At 46.3% G+C, this 25,362-nt stretch overlaps 1 protein-coding gene and 1 long non-coding RNA gene across 2 annotated transcripts in view; one reads left to right on the top strand and one right to left on the bottom strand.

Annotated features, from left to right (window-relative positions):
* Positions 1–25,362, top strand: part of ACADS (acyl-CoA dehydrogenase short chain) — a 54,274-nt gene that overhangs the window by 21,477 nt on the left and 7,435 nt on the right. Inside the window, exons 6-8 of the mRNA XM_029620123.1 lie at positions 2,657–2,827; positions 21,799–21,936; positions 22,151–22,246. Coding sequence (XP_029475983.1) covers positions 2,657–2,827; positions 21,799–21,936; positions 22,151–22,246 — 405 coding nt within the window. The remainder of the gene's footprint in view (positions 1–2,656; positions 2,828–21,798; positions 21,937–22,150; positions 22,247–25,362) is intronic.
* Positions 14,642–17,481, bottom strand: LOC115100989. Its single transcript, XR_003859233.1, has 3 exons — positions 17,197–17,481; positions 15,637–16,055; positions 14,642–15,108 (listed from the first exon to the last, which is right to left on the bottom strand). It is a non-coding gene; the product is annotated as an uncharacterized LOC115100989 (long non-coding RNA).

Genomic DNA, 25,362 nt, shown 5'->3' with positions numbered 1-25,362 from the left:
GAATTGAGGCTATCCTTAAGCAGGCCTTGAGGGAGTGGCAATGAATTGTAGATGGCCTCTTGCTGCTCCCTGGTGGATTGCTCTTGCTTTCGCTCTCTCAGGAAATAGACGAGTCTGGTTGAATTTCAGGGCAGTGCCCTACGGCCTCACCACCCTGGATGAGTCTGATCTCGGGAGCTAAGCAGGATTGAATGTCAGCTATGGCTGATGAATTGGTGCCAAGACAATTCAAAGTCTAATTTTACAAAATGGCCTTTTAAAGGATCACTCTGGTTTGGGAGTGAGAAAAAAAAAGGCCAATAAGTGGGATGAGTCCCAGGTTCCTCAGTTACCAGAGGATTGAAAAGCAGGTGCCACACTAATTCGGCGTGATAGGTCATGCTAGGAGTTTTCAAATGCTTTCGACCCTACAGAGGAGCTGACTTCTCAAAGGGCTCCACCTTTAGGTAGATCTCAGTCCTTTGTCCCAGGCAGCCCAAACGATGCGTGGGTTTGAGTGGTGGTGCCCCCGCAAACCCCTCAATGAGGATGTGCCGACCCACTCCCAGGAACAAGAAATAGGGGGTTGACTGTCTCTCTCCTTTTTATCGGAGGTGGATTGAGATCACGTCAGACCAGTGGATTCTGGAGGTGCCTTTGTGGAGTCTTAATCTGGTTCTGAATTTCTGGCAGGTCCCACCTTTCAACCACAGCATAGCCTCTTCCTGAGGTTACTTACTTACACAACTCCAGGCATTATCACCTGGATGTGCAAACCCAGGAGGATGCAGCCTTTGCGCATGCGGTGTTGATCGGACCAGTCTCTCGCCCTGTCTGGAAATAGCTTTGGTACATTCCACTGGTTGTGGGTTAACCTGTCTGAATGCTAAGAGAGGAGAACTTACTACTTACCTGATTAATTTCCTTTTCTTTAATAAGGACAGGTTAATCCCCCTTCCTACCCTTGGCTGCTGGATGGTGGTACCAGTGTTAGATCCAGCCCTAGATTAGTAATATTACACATCTTGTCTGACCTCAGTGTTTTTTCTGTTAACTGGTTGTTTGAATGGTTGCCTTTAATGGTTATGATCATGTATTCTTTAGGTGTCCACAGATGGCTTTTGCAGAGAATACTGGCGGGCTGATGTCAGCTTTGCTCCATTTCCATCTGCTGGTAGAGGTGCATAACCCATTGCTGTGGGTTAACCTGTCCTTAATTTCCTTTTTTTTTTTTTTTTTAAATATCAGGTAAGTAGTAATTTCTCCATTAAAAAGGCAAGCAAGATTTCTGCACAGGACGGTGTTTCCTTTCCGGAGGTTTGATGATGATCAGCAGTGCTTCAGAAAATGTCGCATTGAGTAATTCAGGGAGCAAAAGGAGATATTTGCTCTGGAGGGAGAGTCTTCTGGCAGGGCTGGTAGTGCAGTCTGTTTCCTGCCCCCCCCCCGCCCCCGGCAGTTGGTCTACCGCAGCCAGTCTGGTGGCTAATTTGTATATGTGGCAACAGGTTTGAACTAGGCCCTCTGCCCTGGAATCTTACAGTGCAGGAGTCAACAACCTGTTCCTCTGGGGCTGCATTAGTTGATGGTTTTTATAGTGGTTCATGCTCCCCAGTGTCCATCTCCTGTGCAGCCTATCAGCATTTTCTTGGACCTCTTAATATATCTGTAACAGGTGCAGAGTGCAGCCGCTGTTCCTTATACTGAAACTTCATTTTCCCAGTGGAGAAACCCTGCCGATGAGAAGTTAGGACAAAAAGAAAGTCATCTAAGTCCGTGATGCTCCCTGGCCCAGAAGTGGCTTAAAGGAGAGTTGGAGGATGTGGAGTGTTCCACTGAAGGGGAAGACAGCTCTGCTGTGGTCAGACTGTTTCATGAAGAAGAGCTGTCCTCTTCAATTTCCCATTCCTTGCAGGTGCAAACATTTTCGGAAGGAACAATGGGGGAAGGTCCTGTGACCTCAGAAGATCCCATTTTGATGCGCTGGCTAATATGATGATGATGAGAATGCATTTAGATTGGCCTGGCTGGCTGAAGACAAAGGAGATACTAGTTTTTGCCTAATAATTTTCTTTCCTTGAGTCTAGCTAGACTAGACCAGAACCTTTCCTGTGGTACTCTATGGTTTATTTCTTTCTAGACTTCAGTTAAGAAGGCAAGAGGATATTAATCGATTTGGTTGCATTGTTTTATTGGTATGTTCATTTGTTTTTCCTCCTTGGAAATCCTCTGGTTTGGGGTGGGGGGTGTTAGTTTTTAGTATGTTATTAGCTTATTACAGGATACTGGCACACTAAGGGCAGCACAGGAGCCTATGCAAGGTGATGGCAGCAAGTCTGTTAATATCTGCCTCTGTCTGCTGGTTGGTGGACATAACCTATGCGTTTGGACTGGTCTAGCTGAACTCAAAGAGAGGAAATTATCGGGTAGGAATTTCTCCTTTAAAACCCACCCCATTGCTCAAGATCCTTTGTGCTTATCCCAGGCTTTCTAAAATTGTTTATGCCTCCGCTACCCTCTCCTGGTTGAGTCTTTAGTATATTGGCTAATCTGTGCAGGGTGAAGTTTACATTCATGTATTTCTCAACTAATTTATGGCAAGTTTGCTGCAAATCCTGCTGAAGGGTCAGCATACTATCAGCTCCTCTGTGATTGTAAATGTTTTTCTGCAATTCAGGGCATTAGTGCTTTTCTGGTTCCCATGCCAACCCCTGGACTCTCCTTGGGAAAGAAAGAAGACAAATTAGGAATCCGAGCCTCTTCTACAGCTAACCTGATCTTTGAGGACTGCTGTATCCCCAAAGAAAATCTGCTAGGACAGTTGGGGCAGGGCTTCAAAATTGCCATGGTAAGACCCAGGTAATGGTGGGAAAGGGGCATGTGCTAATGTTGGACCAGCCATGGCTGAAGGCTCATGGTGATGGGGTTTTTTTGTTGGTTTTTTTTATTAAAATACAGCTCACAGCTGCTGTAGTAGACATGAACTTCTGACTCTGATCTAGCCAGATCATTAAAGAACTTGTAATTGTATTACATCATTTGAACTTTCTTAATAGATCATGTGACCTGTGTACAGCATCCAGGAGAAACTTCTTCTTTAATCACTATAGCTGCTGTGCTGGAGCCACAGGCAGGGCCGACGTAACCATTAGGCAGACTAGGTGATTACTTAGGGCACTAGCTTCTGAGGGGCTGCAAAGAGCAGCTGCAGTTAAAGCAAATCAATAGCTCTGACAGCCACACAACCTTGGAGAGCCATCAGTGATTTTAATTCCTTTGTCTTCACAATTTTCGCGTGTACAGAAACAGCCAAAGTACTGCTTTCGATTATGGTCGTGTTTTACTTTTGTGGTTTAGATTATATGGGGATTTTAAAGTGATTTTTACTCACCTTGTGTCTACACGTTTAAAAAGAGCGCAGCTTTTAAACTAAAAATGGGGAAAGCTGATTCACGCAGTAGCGCACATGGTTCAGAGGGAAATATCTTTGAAGGATGCTAACAAAACATGGGAGTTAGAACATTCCAATAAAGGCAAAAATAGCCTAGGTTGCTTTAACTAAAGAGCAGACTATTAAAATATTCCAAATTATCCCTGTTAACTACTAGGGAGGTTGTATATACAGACAAAAAACTGACCTTGAAATGTCTGTATGCAAATACCAGGCTGTGTAAAAACTAAGATGGGAGAGTTAGCATGCATAGCACCGAATGAAGAGTAGACATAATTGACATTTCAGAGACCTAATGGAAGGAGGATAACCAATGGGACAGTGTGGAGAGCTAATAGGAGGAGGAGGAGGATAACCAATAGGATAGTGCAATATTAGAGTACAAACTATATTGCAAGGATAGTGTGAATCAAATTGGTGTTAGATGGGGGGAGTTCTATCAGGCCAATACAATATCATGTGCTCCGGTCAGCGTGCTTCTCTACGTGCATTTTGGATGCACTGGACATATTGCATCAGGTGTACCAAGATTAGTGTGTCCATAACGCTTGTGCAAACCAGTGCATAGCAAATAGTGCTGGTTGCATGTACGTTCCATGTAAATAACTTAACTATTACCGCAGTAAAGCGCACCCAAAACTTGTCCATGAGTTTGTTTTTTTTTACGTATGAAATTTGGCACCATACCTATTCCTGGCATAATTGTGGTAGCGCTATCAGTAGCAGACGGTCCGTGAAAGCGTTCTGTGAGATTTCTACCATTTCAGCAATGGAACTTTATTCACTTTATGGTCCTGCTAACTTTTCTCTTGCATGTGCAAGCAAGAATAAGGAATGTCAGGCAAAGGAGGGCGATTGTTCAGTCAAACAATCCGGAAAACAGTAGAAGACGAGGACCAGGTGGTAGCACAGGTACGGGTAAGCAAGTAGCTCATGTAAAACTCTGTACAGATGGATGTTGGGGAACAGACACCCAAATCCTGGATGTCCAGGAAAGGGGCAGTACATGGGCTTCCGTGAAGTTCTTTGTCAGGGGCCTATACATGGACACACACATAATGGGCGTCCTTCCATTAAAGGTAGGTTTTTCCCTGTTTATAGTATGCATGTGGCCTATTCCTTTGTCCTTCCATTCCCTGCATGTTTTCCTATCTGTCCATTTGTGCCAGGTAGGAGGAGTTTGTGGAATGTTATATTGACATCGATTAGTGGACACTAGCTATTACTACATGTTATCTTGAATTGCAAAGTACTTGTGACTTGGATTGGTCACTGTGGTACACAGGATGCTGGGCTTAATATGGACCCTTGGTTTGATACAGATCAGTCTGCTTTCACTTGGATGTCATCCTCAAGTTATCAGCTATTGATATTAGATGAGTGAGCAAGGATCTGATGGCAGATAGTCTGGTTTAAAGACAGATTGAGTATCTAGGGGTTAGGAGGTGAGGATCAGGCAGCCATTGTCTAGTGATGTCACTTTCTCCCCCTTTATGGCTGATTTTCTATTTTGCTCTTGGGATAATCTTGATATAATACTTACTCTGCCCAAGAGCTGTTATCTTGTTTACATTTTTCAATTGGTAGACTGTCTCTGTGGATGGATGGGGCCGGAAGTGTCTAGAAATTGTTCATTAACCCTGTCTGTGCAGATGCACATAGACTCTCTTTGTAGGTCCTCAATTAAATAAGGGTATCATAGTAAGAAGAAATTATTTTATTTGGTGTTTAGAAAGTTTTCATTGCACTGTTTAATTATTTACGCAGTTGTATAATGGACAATACCTAATAAATGCTACATGACTATGGCTGAAAAATAAGAATAGGAAATATTTAAAAAGTAATAGTGCAGTAGTGCTGGTTGGTATCCCATATTGGGTCTGTCCAGCATCATATCTCCAACAGGGAAGAATTCAGTTCCCAATGTTGTAGGGTTTTTTTTTCTAATTTTACCCACCAGGTGGCAGCATTGAAGAAAAGGGCCCAGAAGGTCAGGTGGGAGGAAAGAGTGTATGTTCAGGCCCTCTGCATCCAGAGTTGGCCGCAGGATGGTGAGTGTATTTGGATTCTCAGCTGTGTATGAAACCCCAGAGAAATTGCGAAAACGTTCTCAAAAAGAAGTTGCTTAGGCCATTGAAATAATTAATACCAATGGATATGTCTAGAACAGTACTTCGTACCCTAGTAAGTCAGATGGATTATTGTTGCAAAATGTGTCGGATAACAGGGTGTGTAGTTTTCTCTCAACAACTAATGTGCAGCACGTAATACAGGGCTGCTAGTAAAGTATAGGGCAAAAATGCGATTGAATATGTACATTGTTGCATGCAACGACTACTTTGTTGGAAGAAGTTAAAATGGTATCATCTAGTAACAGTTAAACAAAGTACAAATTATCATGTAAAGTGCACCAAACAAAATAAATTGTAGAAAGGTAAGTAATAGTCAGTCATATCAATTCTAGGTTTTCTAGAAATTCAATTTCTCTATCCATAGTGTAAAATTGATAAATCTGGACCACTAATTCACCCCGCACCTACCTTCAGTACCTCTTACCCTTTGTTTAATGTTAGTGACGGATTGATATTTATCATTTCAGACACCACCAGCACATCTGAGGAGGAAGATGCTCAGGCGGCACCACCACTGAAGAGGTGGCACTGCCACCACCGCCGCTGCAGCAAGAGATGGTGGTACATGATGAAGCAGCATTACTGCTGCCATCTTCACCCACACCTTTCCCCTGTGCCTGGAGACCATCATAAACGACAACCAAGGGCTTGCTGGAGAAGCAGCATCTGCAGTTCACCAGTTTTGGGAGGCAGATGCAGCATTCGATGAAGAGCCACAGGAGGAAGGCATGCCTTCTCCCAACATGGCACACTTGGATGCTGAGCTAACTCTGCAGGTCTGGTTGAGTTGGAGGCTGGACTCCATGGAAAGGCTAATGGTACAGCCCTGAGGCATAGCCAGGATCAAGTAATGGAGCTGCTCAGAGTTATTGCTACAGCTCAGTTGCTCGTGGCCATGGCCCGGGTCCCACCAAGCCAGCCACCATCTCCCCGGCGGTGATGCTCCTCCTTGTCCCCCAGGGACACTCCCCCCCCCCCCAAGGTCCCTCAGTTTCATTTGTACTTTTTTTGTATGTTTAATTTTACATTTCCCTGTATGTACTGATCAGTCCAGACCCCTGGGTTTTGCCTCCCTTCTAGCAGATGGAGACAGAAGTTCCGCAGACACCACCTCTTAACCTGGTGTGCCACCTGCAGTCCCTCAGTATTTCTCTGTCTCCAACAGATGGAAGGTGGTGCAAATCCTGCAGTCTGGGGAAAAAAAAAAAAAAAGAGATGAAAGGCAGTTTTAGGGATAGGTCACTGGCTAGCTCTCCCGGAAGGTTGGTAGGTCCTGGTGAGACTCTTTTCAGGTAGAGGAGTAGATGAGTGGGGGGTTTAGAAACCCCTAGGTCTGTCTGGATGCTTGACCTGCTGAGGGGGGGGCAATAACGGGTGGGGCCATTTCCCTCTCCTCCCTCCTACAGGTGGACAGTCGGAACCTGCAATCACTAAAGTGAAGTTTGCTTTCGTATACAGTTATATATAAAAAAAAAAAAACAAAACCCTTAGTTTTGTTTCTTTTTGTTGAGTGCTTCGGCCAGACTTTTCAGTGTGTCACTTTGGGGAGGTCAGGCGCATTGGGGCCAGTTCTTGCGGTGCATTTTGCAGGCAGGCTGGTGCGGCAGTTCCTAGAAAAAAAGGAAAGCCATGCCCCGTGGGGTGGGCAGTGTGTGGCGTGTGGAGAGACACACGTGTGACTTTACCTTTGCAGCACTTGCTCCCACTGCCTCTCCAGAGGAGATGGCAGCTTGGGGAGGGCAATAGAAAAAGACTCTGACAGGTAGCGATCTCCTGCGGGAAGTGCAGGGGGAACTGAGCAGCCTGATGCTGTCTTTCTGATTTTGGCGGAAACGGCAGCCATTTTGTCCTTTTGCTGCCGCAACTGACAAGGCCTGCAAGGCCTCTTCCCTGCCCCCACTGCTTTCGCCAGCGGATCTGAGACCCTCAGAGACCCGGGGGTCCCAGGTTCCTCTACTGGGGGAGGAGGAAGACCCAGGGGGTTTTTCTTCTTATGCACATGGCATTTTTGGCTAAAAAGGTGGCTGGACATCACCTTCGTAAGCCAGTGGTCCTGCAGGAGCCAGTTTTGGTTAAGCGGCCTCGATCGGCTTGTTCTGTGGGGCGACCAGAGTTCAGAGAATGCTGGGACAACATTTACATTTGGGGAATGCAGATGCTACCTCGGAGGACTCTGAGAATGGTGATCCTCTGGAGATCCAGCGGGGGTGGATCCTCTTTTGGATAGTGTGGACCCTGATAATGCTCAGGATCAAGCATCCTTGGTGGAGGGAGATGATCCAAAGGTGGTCAGTCTTTTTTGCCAGGAAGAATTATGGCCCTTAATCCCATGTGTTCTAAAAACTGGTAATTATAGACCCCCAAGCTGATTCGGACCACGAGGGAGTGGATCCGGTTATGGAGGGCTTAAGGAAATCAGCGAATGCATTACACTTGCATAAATCAGTGAAGAAATTAGTGCTTTGGGAGTAGGAGACTCCAGATACAGGTTTGAAGGTTGGCAGAGCCATGGAGAAATTGTATCCATTGCCGGAAGACACTTTGGATCTGTTTTGGATGATGAAGGTTGATGCTTCAGTTTTGGCGGGATCGGTGGGACTTAAAGGATATGCAGGATAGGAAGTTTGAGGTACACCTCAAGAAGATATGAGGTGTCAGCGTTGGGCATTCACGCTGCCATATGTAGTAGTTTTATGCCCTGGGCCTGATTGTACAATTAGATATCTATCTGTGGAGAACGTAAAGCAGGCTGAGAGGCTAGAAGCCGTGGTGGCCTATGGTGTGGATGCTTTGTATGATATAATATATGCACTTCCTCTTAATCTATGATGTCTGTGGTCTCCGCTAGGAGGTTTCTTTTGGTTAAGGAACTGGTTGGTGTGTGTTTGGTCTAAATCTCAGCTGGGGTTGCTTCCCTTTAAGAGGAAGCTTCTTTTTGGAGAGGACTTGGAGGAGCTTGTGAAGAATCTTGGAGAGACCAAAGGGAACAAGCCAAGGATTGGAGGAGGTTTCTCTTTGGCACAGGCTCATTTCCGGTCGAGCCAACATTCCTGGGCGTCTCGTCCTTCGGGAGAAGGTCAGAGACAAGGCGCCAGGAGGCAGCAGTCTTGGAATCAGTCCTTTTCAAGGCAGGAGACTGACCAGAAATGGTACCGGTTTGGGAGTCTCCGGTTCCAAGTCCACCCAATGGAGCAAGGCTGGCCTGCTCCTCCATTCCAAGATTCAGAGGTCAGTTAACAAGTTTTCTTGGAGTGGGCCAAGATCACGTCGGATCAGTGGGTCCTAAGTGTGCTAGACTACTGTTACACTTTAGACTTTGCATGCCTGTTAAAGGATTTGTTCATAAGGTCCCCTTGTGCTTATGATCATAAAAAAGACATGTGGTTCGAGAGATCGTCAGTCTATGTATGTTGGGGGCCATAATTCCAGTACCTATCGCAGTGTGTGGGGCACTGATTGAGCTGCTGTGCAGGGTGACTTTGAAAGGATCTTACTTTAAAGGTTGTTTTTCTGGTAGCAATTTGTTCGGCTAGATGGATTTCGGAGCTACAGTTCCTCTCCTGTAGAGATCCTTTCCTAAAGATTTCGGACTCTGGTGTCTCTGTGTATGGTGCTTTCTTTTCTTCTGAAAGTTATTTCATCCTTTCACTTGAATCTGTCCATGGAGTTACCAGCTTTTACAAATCTGGATAGGATGGTTCCTTTGGATAAGGAGTTGAGGTATCTGGATGTCAAGCGAGTGCTGTTGCAATATCTGAAGGTTACTAATGGATTTGAGAGTGTCCGATCATCTTTTCCTTCTCTTGAGTGGGGCGAAGAAGGGACAGAAGGGTGGCTACTTGGAAATCATTGCACACTTTCTCCAGACATTGGCTGGATGCCCAGGCGCCAGAGTCTAGGAGCTTTGGTGAAAGAGTCCTTCGAGTGGGGCTCTCGTAGTCCCACCCAGTTTAGGGAGGTTTTGGTACATCCCAGGAGTCTGGACTGATCTGGGTACCTACAGGGAAAGGAAAATTGGTTTTTGCCTGCTAATTTTCGTTCCTGTAGTATCACAGAGCAATCCAGAGTCCCACCCAGGTTTGGAGAGTCCACTCTATCTGTGTTTTGTTTTTTTTTTTGTATATAAGCTGAAGGAGTTTTTCTGGCTCAGGTGATGGTTGTATATTTTGACTTATATGGTTGTAAGGATTGTTCATATTAAGTAGTTCATTTCCTCCTGCTCATTTGGTGGGAGATGTTCAATAAGTTACATTCAGCTCGATACAGTAAAGTGGGGCCGCGGTTACCCTGCTGCTAACCCGCTTTCTACTCACTTTTCAGCCGCGTTAGTTCAACCTGCGATACACTATCCCCTTTAACCCATTCTTACCGCCTCTTTAAGTCACCAGGTAACCCCTTCCGCACGCGGCATGTATATCAGATGTAAACGATCAAATTAGCTATTCCCTCCCATACAGTAACGCACGCCCCGACTATCGCTATTTTACCCTGCCATTTTGCCCCGCGTTTAACCTGCTAACTTACCGCCTACCCTTACCCCTGTGTTAGAGGGTAAGGGTAGGCGGCAAACTTTCCCCCAAAAGGAAACCTCTAAAAACCTAAAATCCCCTCCTTCCGAAGCGACTCAACATTACATTTTGTTGTTTTCTTACCTTTTGTTGCTTTTCAGCCCCTTCCCTTCTCTGCCGCCCTCCGGAGGGGGCAGCTGGTGGCGAAAGCGGCTCGCAGTGGTCCCCCCTGCGCAAGTCCCGGTTCTTCTGGCTCGGCAACAGCAGTACAATGGCCACCAATTAAAGCAACTTGTCCAGTCTGGCACAAGTTTCCATATCCATTCCCCCTTGTATTCACATTCTCCACCTGCAGCCACAGCTAGGGCTCCATCCACCCCAATCCTTCCTTCCTTCCTTCCTTCCTGGCTCGGCCAAATTGTGAAGCGGCTTGCAGCGTTCCCCCCCCCCCCCCCCAGGTCCCGGTTCTCCTGGCTCGGCGTGAGGTGAGAGCCCACTGTTCTGTGCCCTCTCCGGCACGAGCGGAGCGAAGCGTTCTTTCATTGGCCGGAGCACCCGTCGATTTGGGCACTCCAGCCAATAAAAGCACATAGACGGGCGTCACGTGACGCCCAAATCGACGGGTGCTCCGGCCAATGAAAGAACGCTTCGCTCCGCTCGTGCCGGAGAGGGCACAGAACAGTGGGCTCTCACCTCACGCCGAGCCAGGAGAACCGGGACCTGGGGGTGGGGGGGGGAACGCTGCAAGCTGCTTCACAATTTGGCCGAGCCAGGAAGGAAGGATTGGGGTGGATGGAGCCCTAGCTGTGGCTGCAGGTGGAGAATGTGAATACAAGGGGGAATGTATATGGAAACTTGTGCCAGACTGGATAAGTTGCTTTAATTGGTGGCCATTGTACTGCTGTTGCTGTTGCCCAGCCAGGAGAACTGAGACCTGCGCAGGGGGGACCGCTGCGAGCAGCTTTCGCCGCCGGCTGCCCCCTCCGGAGGGCGGCAGAGAAGGGAAGGGGCTGAAAAGCAACAAAAGGTAAATTGGCACATGTTGAGCCACTTCGGGAGGAGGGGATTTTCGGTTTTTAGGTTTTCATGGGTTAAAGTTGGGATCCACTTCCTGGTGCCTGTCATTTGAAATGACAGGTACCAGCGCACCCAGGATACTGTATAGGCGCTGTATTAAGCGCCTATACAGTAAAATGGGTTGCACGGGCCTAACGCTTCGCCTAATGCAGGGGTCGGGAACCCATGGCTCGCGAGCCAGATATGGCTCTTTTGAGGGCTGCATCTGGCTCGCAGACAAGTGTCGCCATACTTCGCGGTTCCCCGCTGACCCAGCTGCTCCCCGGGCCTCCGCCGCCCGGGCTTAAAATGCTGTCAGCCCGGGCGGAACGCGGCAGGACAGCTGGAGTCAGCGGCACCGGCGTGCTCTCTTCTCCTCCCCCCCCCCCCCGCGGCCCGGAAGAGGAAGTGGAGAGCATCGGGTGCCTGCGCGGGAAGAAGAGACCACACTAGCATGGTCTCTTCTTCCGCGCAGGCACCCGATGCTCACCACTTCCTCTTCCGGGCCGCGGGGGGGAGGAGAAGAGAGCACGCTGACTGGAGTCATCCGGGTGCCTGCGCGGGAGTCATCGGGTGTCAGCCGGGTGCCAGCGCTGGAGTCATCGGGTGCCTGCGCGGGTCTTCCCGCGCAGGCACCCGATGCTCACCACTTCCTCTTCCGGGCCGCGGGGGGGGAGGAGAAGAGAGCACGCCGACTGGAGTCATCCGGGTGCCTGCGCGGGAGTCATCGGGTGTCAGCCGGGTGCCAGCGCTGGAGTCATCGGGTGCCTGCGCGGGTCTTCCCGCGCAGGCACCCGATGCTCTCCACGTCCTCTTCCGGGCCGCGGGAAGAGGACGTGGAGAGCATCGGGTGCCTGCACGGGTGACACTAGCGTGCCTGCACGGGTGCCTTCCCGCGCAGGCACGCTAGTGTCCGACGGGAAGAAGACTGCAGCGCGGCTCGGAGGAAAATGAAAATCTTCAACCGCGGCCGATGGGACTCCGCCTTCGCCTCCGCGAGGGCTGAAAATGAAGGAGGTTAGCGTTGGGAGGTGGCTGCTGCTGCCGCGAGTTCCCGGGGAGGGGGAGAGAGAGAGTGAATGAGCGAGCAAGCATGTGTGTTTGAGATCCTGTGTGTGTGAGTGAGAGATTGCATGTATGTGAATGATTGAGAGCCTGTATATGTGAAAGAGAGTATGTCTGTGATTGAGATCCTGCCTGTGAGAGAGAGAGCATGAATGTAAGTTTACCATTGGGAACCTGTATGTGTAAGTTTGTAATTGAAAACCTGTTTGTTTGAAAGAGTATGTGTGTATGATTGAGATCCTTTGTGTGTGAGAGAGATCATGTGTATGTATGATTAAGAGCCTGTGTGTATAAGTAAGAGAGAGATCATGTGTGTCTGTGTCTGACAGCTGGTTTAGGTGATGGAGCATGTGAGTATGTGATTGAGAGCCTGTGTTTAAATGAGAGAGAGAGACCATGTGTGTCTGTGTGATTGAGAGCTGATTTAGGTGAGGGAGCATGTGAGTATGTGATTGAGAGCCTGTGTTTAAATGAGAGAGAGAGACCATGTGTGTCTGTGTGTGATTGAGAGCTGATTTAGGTGAGGGAGCATGTGAGTATGTGATTGAGAACCTGTGTGTAAATGAGAGAAAGAGAGGACATGTTTGTAAGCATATGAATGAGAGTCTGTGTGTGAGAGAAAAAGACAGCATGTATTTATGTGATTGAAAGCCTGTGTGTGTGTAAGCGTGAAAAGATAGACAGCATGTGTGTAAATGTGTAATTAAGAGCCTATATAAGTGAGAGAGAAAAAACATTTGTATATGTGAGTGACTGAGAGCATGTGTGTATAGGTGTGTCATTGAGAGCCAGTGTGAGAGGGAGAGCGCTGGTATGTGACTGAGAGAGGAGAAAGTTCCAAGCAAACCACCCCACCTCCTGCTAATTCAGAACAATCTCAGGACACCTGGATATCAAACGTTCCCAGGTATGCAGAGCAAAAAAATTTTTGTATCCTTATTATTTTTCATTACTGGATCTTTGTGTCTGCTATTTTGAAATATTTTGTTGGTATCTGGAAATGTTTTATATGAGTTTTTAATTATTGGATATTCCACTCATCAGCTGTTTCGAAATATGTTCTTTTTGTTAGTACAGTTTTACTGCTGATGATTTTATATTTCTTGATTTGTTTTATAAGGATGTGTGATGTTTCTTTTTTCCTTTGTTACACTGCATACAGAGACTCTGGCTTGTTGCAGTTTCCAATTCAGTTTTTGTCTGCATGCTTCTTATTATGCGTTTTGGTCTCTTTATTCTATGTTAGGTGAGGGACAGCACGTGATTCAGGTGAGGTTTTCTGCTGGCGTGTAGTTTCTGTGTAGGACTCTATAGCAGCCTGACTTGGTCCGTTTTCCTAATAGGAGATGTATTGGTGTCTTAAGGCCTGGTGTAATATTTTCAGAGACTTATTGTACTTTAAAAGTGTGATCTTACATAAAATGCACACATTTACTTGTATTTAGTTTTAAACATATTGTATGGCTCTCATGGAATTACATTTTAAAATATGTGGCGTTTATGGCTCTCTCAGCCAAAAAGGTTCCTGACCCCTGGCCTAATGCTTCGTAGACGCGGCTTGCATTTGCAAGCAATTTAAATAGAGTATCGAGCGGTATGTGATCAGAACTGTGCGTGGGGCAAACGAGGGTGCGCCCGGCACTGCTGCACTCTTTCTAATGCGGCCTTACTGTATCGACCCGATTGTGTTTTGGAATACATTTCCATCTTGGCTTGGGTACAGGCTAATACTGAAGTACTGCAGGTGGCATACCAGGTTAAATGACAGTGTCAGAAAAAATTTCTCTGTCTCCATCTGCTGGAAGGGAGTCAAAACCCAGGAGCCTGAATTGATCTGTGGTACTAGAGGAATGAAGAAAATAGATTAACTTCTAATTTTAATTTAAAATACTTTATTTTTTTGGTGAAATAAAATACAAAATATAGTTTAAAATGTTTGTGGTTGTCAGGCATTAATTGTTTAGGGTGAGTGACCACCTACTAGCCATGGAAGTTTTAGTGAACAAGGGCAGCAATATTGGGAGAGGGAAGGTGATGATGCTGAATGTCAGTGGGTGTGGAGATAGGGAAGATGATGATACCAGGAGAGACATGATTATGATGCTGGGGGAAGAGGCAAAGGAGGGTGTTATGATGTCATGTGGCGGGGGAGAGTGAAGAGAAGAGAAAGTGTTGATGGGAAAGTGGGTATTTAGCTACAATGAAGTGGGTCCTGTTGCAGGTGAGTCACAAAACCAAAACGTTAGGTGAATCAGTGCTGTAGAGTATTTATTTTTGCTCTGGGCCCAGGCGATTTCCCCCCCCCCCTCCCCGGTCCACTGGGTATGCACAGGTGAGGCTTTGATCCAGGCCTAGGGCATGGAACTTCGCCACGACCTCTCCCTCGTTCAGAGCAAGGCTGTCTTCCCTTTGTCTAAACCGTAACCCATTAAAAAGAGATGAGGCTCATTGCTTACACACAACTAAAAACATTTATTAAGCAAACAGAAGAAAATCATGGTTGTTTCCCAGACTGCAATGCACTGGCTACATCCTTGACAGCACTGATTAGTTCACCCATCAGGTGGGCCATAGTAGCCACTGCATTCTCCTTACGAATTTCCTGGAGTTCCAAGTGTACTGACTGCCAACCCTGGGCGACAGACTCGTCGTGCTGCTTCATGCTTGACATCAGGTCAGCCACAAAGTCAGCGTCCAGCCATTGATGGCAATGACTGCCTCTTCCAGGTCGTCTGGTACCGTGGTCTCAGCTCCCTGAATTTCTGGTATAACCTGCGACAGGGATGTGTGGCTGGGTCTCCTTGAGAAGCAGGCTTGGTTTGGGGGGGGGGGGGATACTTCTGTTGAAGTTGGAAATGTGAAGTCTGGTGTTGGGGGAGACTGTCTCTCTCCTTCAATGCCATTTGCCACACTTGTTCTGTGGAAAAAGATAAACCCCAAGTTTAAGTTTTTTTTATATAGTTCTCAACTGTTGACCACCCAAGCACCCGAAAGTAAATTATATGCAAACAAGGTAGGCACATTCAAAAATCATACATTCACTCTGCTCTGTGTTGCACCAGTATGGTGCACCCACATCATCCACGACCTCCAGTTGAAGAGTGCTCAGGATAAGCTCCTCAATGGGGGACAAAGCTATATTGCATGATGGCCCACCACCAGTCCTGCAGCCTGATGCCTCAATTTTTATTTTTTTTTGTAATTTAATATTTGGATAGCATACACAAAAAGCCAACAAAGGTTACTGACAGCTCCGTCTCTCAAGAGACACTCCTGTTATCCAAATTTTTCACATTTTCCCATCCCTCCTCCTCCCCCCACCCCCTATTGTCTACTACTATTTCATACAATACAATACAACACAACAGTTGATAAACTCAATACAAATGAACAATTGGATAATGTACCATATCACTGAATAGCAACAATAATATTCCCTACATACCAGGGTATAGCATTTAACTCAATTCTGTTGCCCCTGCTGTGGGGTCTTTTCGCCACTGATGCCTCAATTTTGATGGCCTTTTCTTTGACCTCCCTTCATGTGTCAATCCAGTGGTGCTGGATTTGTTTCACATTTCTATTTTTGACCAACAGGCAGCTGACATCCAGAGCTATCCTATCCCAAATCCTTTTTTTGGTAGAAAAGGAAGCCTTTGATCAGAAGAGCACTTTCTAGTTTTCACACACTGCCTGACAAAGCAGTTCCTGCTCAGAGTCCGAGAAGCGAGCATCACATATTTGCCTCTTCGGCGCTTGTCAACTGCTGGGGCCCGCCTGCTCTTCCTGATCTCCAGCATATCTCTTCACCTGTGCAAAGGTTTGCTTTTCAGCTATGATGATGTTAGTCTCTGCTTGTTGGAACTGTGAATGAAAAAAGAAAGAAAATTACTTCTTACCTGCTAATTTTCGTTCCTGTAGTACCAAGGATCAGTCCAGGCGGTGGACATCTTAAAGAACGGCTACGCTTTGGAGTTTGCCCGCTGCCCAAGGGACAGGTTTCTCTTCTTGCCTTGCGGATCGAGCCTCAACACTACCATGATCTTCGTGAACGTCCGTGGGGCGGTCGCCAGCCTGAAGGGGGGAGGGCTTGGAACTGAAAGTGTCGGTTCAGAATCTTGAAGCGAAGAAACCTCTGATGTGCCTTGAGAATGGGGATGTGGAGATAGGCCTCTGTCAGGTCGAGGGAGGCAAGGAATTCCCCTTGATGTACTGCCGCAATCACGGAACGCAGGGTCTCCATGCGGAAACGGAGGACCCTTAGGGACTTGTTGACCTCCTTGAGATCCAGGATTGGGCGGAAAGAACCATCCTTTTTGGGCACGACGAAGTAGATTGAATAATGGCCCGAGCCCACCTCTCTGAAGGGGATGGGAGCAATGGCCCCGATGCTCAGGAGTCTATCCAAGGTTTGTTGCACTGCCAGTCTCTTGAGGCTCGATCCGCAAGGCGAGAAGAGAAACCTGTCCCTTGGGTGGCGGGCAAACTCCAAAGCGTAGCCGTTCTTTAAGATGTCCACCATCTGGACTGATCCTGGTGCGTACAGGGAACACAAAACATTGCATACATCAGACTGTTATTAATCAGAATTATTTTGCAATTGAGGGTAATATAGGAATATCTAATGTCCACTAATCGATGTTAATATAATTTTCCCAAATGATTCCTACAAACCTGCCACATGGATAGGAATGTTCAACAGTTAATGGAAGGACAACAGTGCAGGGCACATGGATAGCATTAACAGCAAAAAATGCAGTAAATGGAAGGACAAAAAAGCAGGCCACATGCACAGCATGAACCGATAGGGGAAAGCCATCATTTAATGGACGAGGATGTCCATAATTTGTGCATCTGTGTACCAGACCCCAGGCAAAGCATTAAACAGGTGCCCCAGTCCTGCTGCTTTCCTGAACATCCAGGTCTTGGGCACCCGGGTACAGGCTGTGCTTCTTGCTTAGTTGTCCAGGAAAGGGGTGCCCGGGTACAGGCCCGTAACAGGTACCTGGGTCCTGCTCCTTGCCTGCTGCCCAAGGGACAGGTTTCTCTTCTCGCACCCGGGTACAGGCTGTGCTTCTTGCTTAGTTGTCCAGGAAAGGGGTGCCCGGGTACAGGCCCGTAACAAGTGCCTGGGTCCTGCTCCTTGCCTGGATGTCCAGGACTTTGGCTTCCATGCTGTTTGCCTAAGAAAAACAAAACAAAATACCTCTTACCCACAGGTGGCAAACTCCAGTCCTTGAGGGCCACAAACAGGCCAGGTTTTCAAGATAGCCACAATGAATATACATGAGATAGATCTGCATGCTCTGCCTCCAATGTTTGCAAAACTCTCTCATGCATATTCATTGTGGTTATCCTGAAAACCTGGACTGTTTGTGGCCCTCGAGGACTGGAGTTCGCCACCCCTGCTCTTACCTTTTTAAACTGAAGCAGGGTCGATCTGCCAGCAATAGCGATTAGGAATGCCACCGATCAGTTCATAGTACAGATCCAATCTGAACTGCGCAAAAAAGGATTGTTAGATTCCCTGCAGTGATTTATATACCCACCCCCCCCCAGGCAGGCTTATGATGCACAGCACAACTTACATTGAGATGTCATGTAGGGGGAAAAATTTAAAGTTTCTAAATAAATTTGCAATAAACATTTCTCTTGTTCCATTTGACTGTATGTCCTTTTGACAGAATTTCAGCACGTCCACATCACGGCGCATGTGCGATGCTACATGGTCGACCGATGCAATACAATGGGTAGTGCTAAGGATGCTTTTTTGACCACTGTGTGCATTTTTGTGCATTTGTGTTTTTATTTGAATACTGCATCAAGCACCCAGGAGCGGAGTCTGTGCGCGTGTTGAAACCGCAGGCACCCAGTTTGGACACACAGTTTTAGCGTGTCCGTATTGCATCGGCCAGATTGTTAGGGATGGCACAGAGTCAAACAGATAAAGATCATGCAGGAGTCTAAATGCACTGTGGAATCTTTATGGATAGAAATTCCATGTGTAATGGGAAATTCATTTAAATAAATTACCATCCATCTGGCCAGAATGGACAGATGATGAAAAGCTAACAAATTTGGCAACAGCGTAGTAAAAGGAGATTTCAAGTACCCCAATATTGACTGGGTAGTTGTCAACACAATATGTTAGGGAGGTAAAATTTCTAATTGAAATAAATAACTACTACATAGAACAGCTGATTCAGGAACCAAGAAGGAGGGGGAGCTTCTTTAGACCTAATTTTTAGTAGAATGCAGGATTTGATGCAAGAGATAATGGTAGTGGGGCACTTGGCAGCAGTAATCATAATGTGATCAAATTTGACGTAATAATTGGAAAACTACTGTACCAGCATTTAACTTTCAAAAGGGAGAGTTTGATAAAATGAAGAAAATAGAAAAAAACTAAAAAGTGTAGTTGCAAAGATTAAGAGTTTACATCATGTGTGGACATAATTTAAAAATACACTGTTAGAAGCTCAAACTAGATGTATTCCACATCTCAGAGGTAGAAAGAAGGCCAAACAACTGCAGACATGGTTAAAACGTGAGGTGAAAGATTATTATAGCCAAAAACATTTTGCAAAAATGAAGAGGATCCAGATGAAGAAAATAGGAAAAAAGCATAAGCACTAGCAAGCTAGATGCAAAACATTAAAAGGTAGATTTTAAGAGCCGCACGTGGGCGCAAATGAATGTGTGTTTGCTGGCATGTGCACATGGATGCGCCAATTTTATAACAGGTGCGAATTGGCTAGCTGTGCTTACATGTGCGCATGAATTCTATCTTGAACATGTAAAGGGGAGAATTTTAGTAGCTACCCGCGTCAACCTAATAGGCCTATTACCCAGTTCCCTCCTAGTTTGCCCCAGTAAAGGAGTGGACTTCCTAAAGCCCCCTACCTAACTTGCCTCCCTTTTACCCTAGCACCGACCCCCTAAAACACTGACTACCTTTTTTTTTTTTTTAAATTTCACTACTTACACACTGTCCATAGCAGAAGCAAGTTAAGACTGTCGAGGGATCCCGGCACGTGCTAGAGCACTTAAGTGGTTTCATGGGTGCAGTTGCAGCCTGCCCACGCCCTGCACCTTTTTGTCAAATCTTTATCCGTGTACTGGGAGATGTGTGTGGCCCTGGGCCTTTTAAAATCCGCATGGCTGAGTCACGCACGTATCTCCCAGTTTTGCCACATGTAGGGATTTTAAAATTCGCCCTTAAGGCAGGTAAAAAGAATTTGAAAAGAAGCTGGCCATAGAAACAAAAACTCATAATAAAAACTTTTTCAAATATATTCGAAGCAGGAAGCCTGTGAGAGTTGGTTGGACTGTTAGATGATGGTGAGGTTAAAGGGGCACTAGGAGAAGACAAGGCCATAGTGGAAAGACTAAATTAAATTAATTCTTTGCTTCAGTGTTTAATATTGGTAAGATACCCATGTTGGAAATGGTATTTAATGGTGATTTGGAGGAATGGAAACAAATCTGGGTGAACCTGGAAGATGTAATGGGGCAAATTGACAAACTTAAGAGTAGGACATCACCTGGACCAGACTGTGCACATCCCAGAGTTCTTAAAGAACTCAAAAATGAAATTGCAAACCTATTACTAGTAATTTGTATCCTATCATTAAAATCATGCATTATACTTGAAGGCTGGAGGCTAGCCAGTGTAACACAGATCTTTAAAAAGAGCTCCAGGGGTGATCCAGGAAACAATAGATTGGTGAGCTAGATGTCAGTGGCAGGAAAAATCATAGAAATTATTTTAAAGAACATAGACAGACATGGTTTAATGGGACACAGCCACCATGGATTTACCCAAGGGAATCTTGCCTCACCAATCTGCCACATTTTTGAAGGGGTTAATAAACATGTGGATAATGGTGAGCAGGTGTATATAGTGTATTTGGATTTTCAGAAGGTGTTTTACAAAGTCCCTTTGAGAGATGACTCAGGCAATTAAAAAGTCATGGGATAGGAGGCAATGTTTTACTGTGGATTGCAAACTGGTTAAAACATAAATGGAATGTAGGACTAAATAGCTCTCTCAGTGGAGGAAGGTAAACAGTGGAATGGCCAAGGGATCTGTACTGGAACCAGTGCTTTATAATATATTTATAAATGATCTGGAAAAGGGAATGAGTGAGGTGATCAAGTTTGCAAGGAACAAGAGAGGAGGATGAGGCTGGAATGGATAGTAGAGCATTAATATTTTAATGTATGATACATTGCCAAGAAAAAGTTGTGAACCCCTGGAATGGTCTATGTTTCAGCACAATTTTTCTCCAAGGACAAACAGGATGGTAGTCCTCACACAAGGATGACATCATGAGATGGCGCCCCGATGTGGAAACTTAAGTCAAAATTTCTAGAACTTTGACTAGGCACACAGAGCATGCCCTATACCACGGGTCCCTCTCCAGTCTCTCTTTTTCTGCAGAGCTGGAAGCTTCACCATGTGATTGAGCTCACTTTGGCTATTTTTGACCTTGTGGAAAACTTTGTTTTTTCTAGTTTTTTGCATTTTTTTTTCCTCTTTGTTTTGATACCAGGTCCCTCTCATAGGGACTAGACTGTTGTAGCAGGATTCAAGGAAAGGAAATTATCAAGTAAGAATATATTTCTCTTGTGTGCATTAACCATGATTTATGCACAAAAAATGTTTTCTGTGCATAAATCATTTTATACACACTAGATGTATCGTCTATGCACATTTTCAGGTTAGTATGGTTTGGTTTTTGTGTTTTGTTTTTTTACTGTTGATGCATTTGTAAACCATTAGCTTACTGCATCAGGAGTTAAATTATTTTTTTTTAGCATATGTTAAATTGTAATTCAGCACACAGTTTATTACTCCTGGGATGTGAATAGCTGACCAGCAGAGGTCGAAAGAAGCAAGTTTAGGATAGCTATAAAGAGCAGTAATAAAGGCCAGTGAGAATAAGTGGAAAATGGATGGAATGTGTGGGGACACAGAATGCGGGGCCAAGATGTTATTATTTGCTGACAATTATAGGCATGAAGAAAGATGTAGCAATTACTGAAAAGAAAAGAAATATCAGAAAACAAAGGGAAGCCTATCGAGTGTCTACTACAGCTGAATGAAGTCAGCTTTATTTCTCCAGCTCCTGGCAGTGGGGACTTATCCCACTTGTCTGGTCTAGCAGGACTAAAAGGAAAGGAAAATAAACAGGTAAGTTTAAATTTTACTATGGCCTTTGCAGTGATGAACAAAAGTCATTTAGTTTTTCTGCCATCCTCCCTGAGCACCTTTTTTGCCCCTTGGTCAATAATTTAGCCGACTCCCTTGCAGATTTCTCGTTTTTGATGTACTTAAACTATATTAGATTTTGCCTCTTTGGTAAGTCACTTTTGAAAATCTCTTGGCTACCTTAACTCAAGAAGATCAAAAATACTTTATTCTAGCCAAGGAGGAAGTCAGAGCAAATTGTTAAAACTTGTGTTATACTTTGAGCACAGCACAGTTCTAAAACTTTGGAAAGTATCTCCTGGGTGACACATGATCTATCAGTGTGAATCAATTAAAAATACTTTGAGAATTATTAAAAGCTGGAGCTGCATTAATGTTCTGTTTTGTTTTCAGCAAACCCTAGATTCAGGCAGGATTGGCATTGCCTCACAGGCACTTGGGATAGCCCAAGCAGCCATGGATTGTGCTATTGACTACTCTGAGAAACGATTAGCCTTTGGCTCTTCAATCAGCAAACTACAAGCCATTCAGGTGAGAAAAATTGTCACTACTGGGATAAAATCAGCTGTATTAAAGTGTCTTCTGTAGGAAATGTACCATCTATGTGAGGCACTGCCCTTTCATGCCTGCATGCTCCTGCTACATAATAGTGTTGGAGGTGGCGCCTTAGGAATGCATTTGGAAATGAGTTAACTCAATGTGCCGTTGTCAGGCTGAACTCTGAAGTTCTCTCTCTTCATTATAGTTTAAACTCGCAGATATGGCACTAGCTCTGGAGAGTGCTCGTCTGCTTACCTGGAGAGCAGCCATGTTAAAGGACAACAAGAAACCCTATACCAAGGTATGACAGCAGAGGGCTCAAACATGTTATATACAAGTACTCTACACTATGCCAGGAGGGTACTTACAGGTGTCCTATATATACAGACACTCTTAGCAAGTTATGCAAACAAAATGCTCACGGATATCCTATGTCAAGATACATTAGCAGGGCACTCTATACCAAGATACATGTGTCAGCATGAGAGGAAGAAGTGGAAGGAAGGGGCTGGTGGGGGGGCTGTGGGAATATTTGCCATTGCTCACATAAACCCCCACTTCCGTCTCATCCTGCTACACCAATCTAGCCCTGAGTTATTGCCCCTACCAGCAGATGGAGGCAGATAACAGTTTTCCTCTGTGACCCACAGCACTACTTAGGTGTGCTAGTAGCAGGAAAAGAAAATTATTCCTTACCTGCTAATTTTCATTATTGTAGTACCGCGGATCAGTCCAGACAGTGGGTTGTGTCTCCCTTCCAGCAGATGAAGTCAGAGAAAAGCTTGAAGGGTGCTCTCTTATAGCCTGGCGCGCCCTCTGCGTCCCTTCAGTATTGAGTATATCAAAGCAAGAAGAAACCATGGAAAGGATCAAGTAAACCAACCTCAAACTGTAACTGTGTACAAGAATGTTTTGATTAGAAATTGTAGTGAGAACAAACTTGCAAAAGGAACCATTGGCAATACTCAAACAGTCCTCATACTGTTAATCATTCGAGCTGATATTCAAGCAAGACGAACCGCTATGGTTTCAAGACGATTGATCGGCCACATCGCTTGCACTGACGTCAATCATCCCTGTGCCGACTGCGTTTGCCACACAGCTCCCCATCCGGAGAGGCTGGCATCTGTGGTGGTGATCATCCACTGTGGGATCAGCAAGTGATCCAGACAGCCACCAGCTCAGGCTGTCCTAGGCAACTTCCAGCAGCGAAAGGAGTGCTTGGAACTCCTGAGATACTGGCTTCCAGCGGGAGAGTAATATCCTCTGCAAAGGACGCAAAGGCCCAAGGAACCAAATCTATAGTTGAAGCCATCGAGCCCAGGACCTGGAGATAGTCCCATGCTGTGGGGAGTGAGAGGCAACAGAAGTGCTGTACCTGAGAGATAAGTGACAGAGCACAGTCCTGACGCAGGAAGACTTTGCCCAAATTGATATCGAACCTTGCTCCTAAGAAGTCGAGCGTCTGAGAAGGGAGTAAGGCTGCTCTTTGCAAAATTGACAACCCATCCAAGAGAGTGGAGAAGCTGCAAGACTGTCTACCGTCCGCTGGCAAAGGTCCAGGGACTTCGCTTGAATGAGCCAGTCATCCAGGTAGGGGTGGACTAGAATCCCCTCCCTCAGAGGGCTGCTGCCACCTCCACCATGACCTTGGTGAAGGTGCAGGGAGCGGTCGCTAGGCCGAAGGGTAGGGCCTGAAATTGAAAATGTTGACCAAGGATTTGAAGCGAAGGAAGCATTGATGTTCTTGAAGACGGCGATGTGGAGATAAGTCTCCGTCAAGTCCAAGGAGGCTAGGAATTCACTGCAGTGTACCGCCGCTATTACGGAGCGTAACGTCTCCATCCTGAGGGCCCTGTTGACCATCTTGAGATCCAGGATTGGACGGAAGGAGTCTTCCTTTTTGGGGTTGAAGAAGTAGATGGAATAATGGCCTAACCCTTGCTCCTTCAGGGGCACCAGGAGGATGGCTCTTAAGTCCATGAGCCGGTCGAGCGTCTGACGTACTGCATGTTGCTTCTTCACTGGGCTGCAGGGAGAGAAAAGAAACCTGTCCCTTGGGGGGGGGGGGAAGGGGGGAGTCCATCAAATTCTGAAGCGTAGCCGTGCTGTAGAATATCCAGAACCCATCGGTCTGAGGTAATTTTGACCCACTCCTTGTAGCAGAGGGAGAGACGTCCCCCCTATCCTGGGGGTCGAAGAGTGGGCCGGCAATTCTTCATTGGGAAGACTTGGAAGAGGCCCCCCGAGGGAAGCTGTCTCGAGCTGGTCTTCGATCGCGAAAGGAATGAGACCAGGACTGCGACATTGAGGAAGGAGGACTTTGAGAGGCCGGTCTTGACTATCAAACGCCGCTGTCCCCGGAATCGGCTTCTAGTAGAATTGAATGTCCTGGAGGTCCAAGGATGATCCTCCGGCAGCTTGTGCACCTTGTTCTCTCCCAGGAATTGGATGAGTTGTTCAAGATCCTCACCAAACAGTAATTTGCCTTTGAAGGGGAGAGATCCCAGCTGAGTCAGACAAAGAATCAGCCGACCAATTACGGAGCCAGAGGAGACACCTGGCAGAGACTGCTGATATCATTGATCTGGCCAGGATGCGGAGTAAGTCATATAGCACATCCCTCCATAAGCTATTACCGCCTCTAGGCGTTCCGCCTGTTGCGCTTCCTCTTGTGGCAGATCTTGAGCACCGAGCAGCTGTTGGACCCATCTGAGACCTGTGCGCTACATTACAGAGCTGCACACTGTGGCTCTTACCCCCAAGCTGATACCTCAAAAATCCTTTTGAGGTAGACTTCGAGCTTCCAATCCTGGAGGTCTCTGAGGGCAGCTCCACCCGTGACTGGGATGGTAGTCCTTCTTGTGACCGCCGTTACTGATGCGTCTACCTTGGGGACTTTGAGGAGTTCTAGGAATTCCTCCGGAAGAGGATAGAGCTTGTCCATAGCCTTTCCTGAGACTCTAGCGAATCCCTTTCTCTGGATAGCAATTGAAGGATCATAGGATGAAACAAACGTTTTCACTGGTGGACGCATTCCGGCAAGGACGGGGTCCCCTTTCGTGGCCCCCGTACTGGTGCCAGGTGGATCCTGTGTAGCCTCAATATCCAACGCTGCTAGGACATGGGGGATGAGAGGATCAAGTTCATCCCTCTGAAACAGGTGTAAGATCCTAGGGTCATCCCCTTCCATGTGCATGTGAGAAGTCAGATCATCTTGGTCCTGGTCCAGCCCCAGAGCACCCTGGGGAGAAGGATCGGGATGGGGTACCACCCTGACTTGGGAGGACCCCTGAAGAACTGCAGCGGACTGCAGAGGATCTGACAATCTAATCATCTTAGGAGGTAGGGGGCCTGAAGATGCATCCTGGCGCTGTTCCAAACTGGCCAAATAAGCATTGTGCAAAAGAAGCACAA

The sequence above is a fragment of the Rhinatrema bivittatum genome, chromosome 11, assembly GCF_901001135.1.
Source record: "Rhinatrema bivittatum chromosome 11, aRhiBiv1.1, whole genome shotgun sequence".
In the NCBI taxonomy this organism is placed as follows: domain Eukaryota; kingdom Metazoa; phylum Chordata; class Amphibia; order Gymnophiona; family Rhinatrematidae; genus Rhinatrema; species Rhinatrema bivittatum.
The sequence above is the reverse complement of the archived record's forward strand: the minus strand, read 5'-3'. Positions and strand labels throughout refer to the sequence as shown.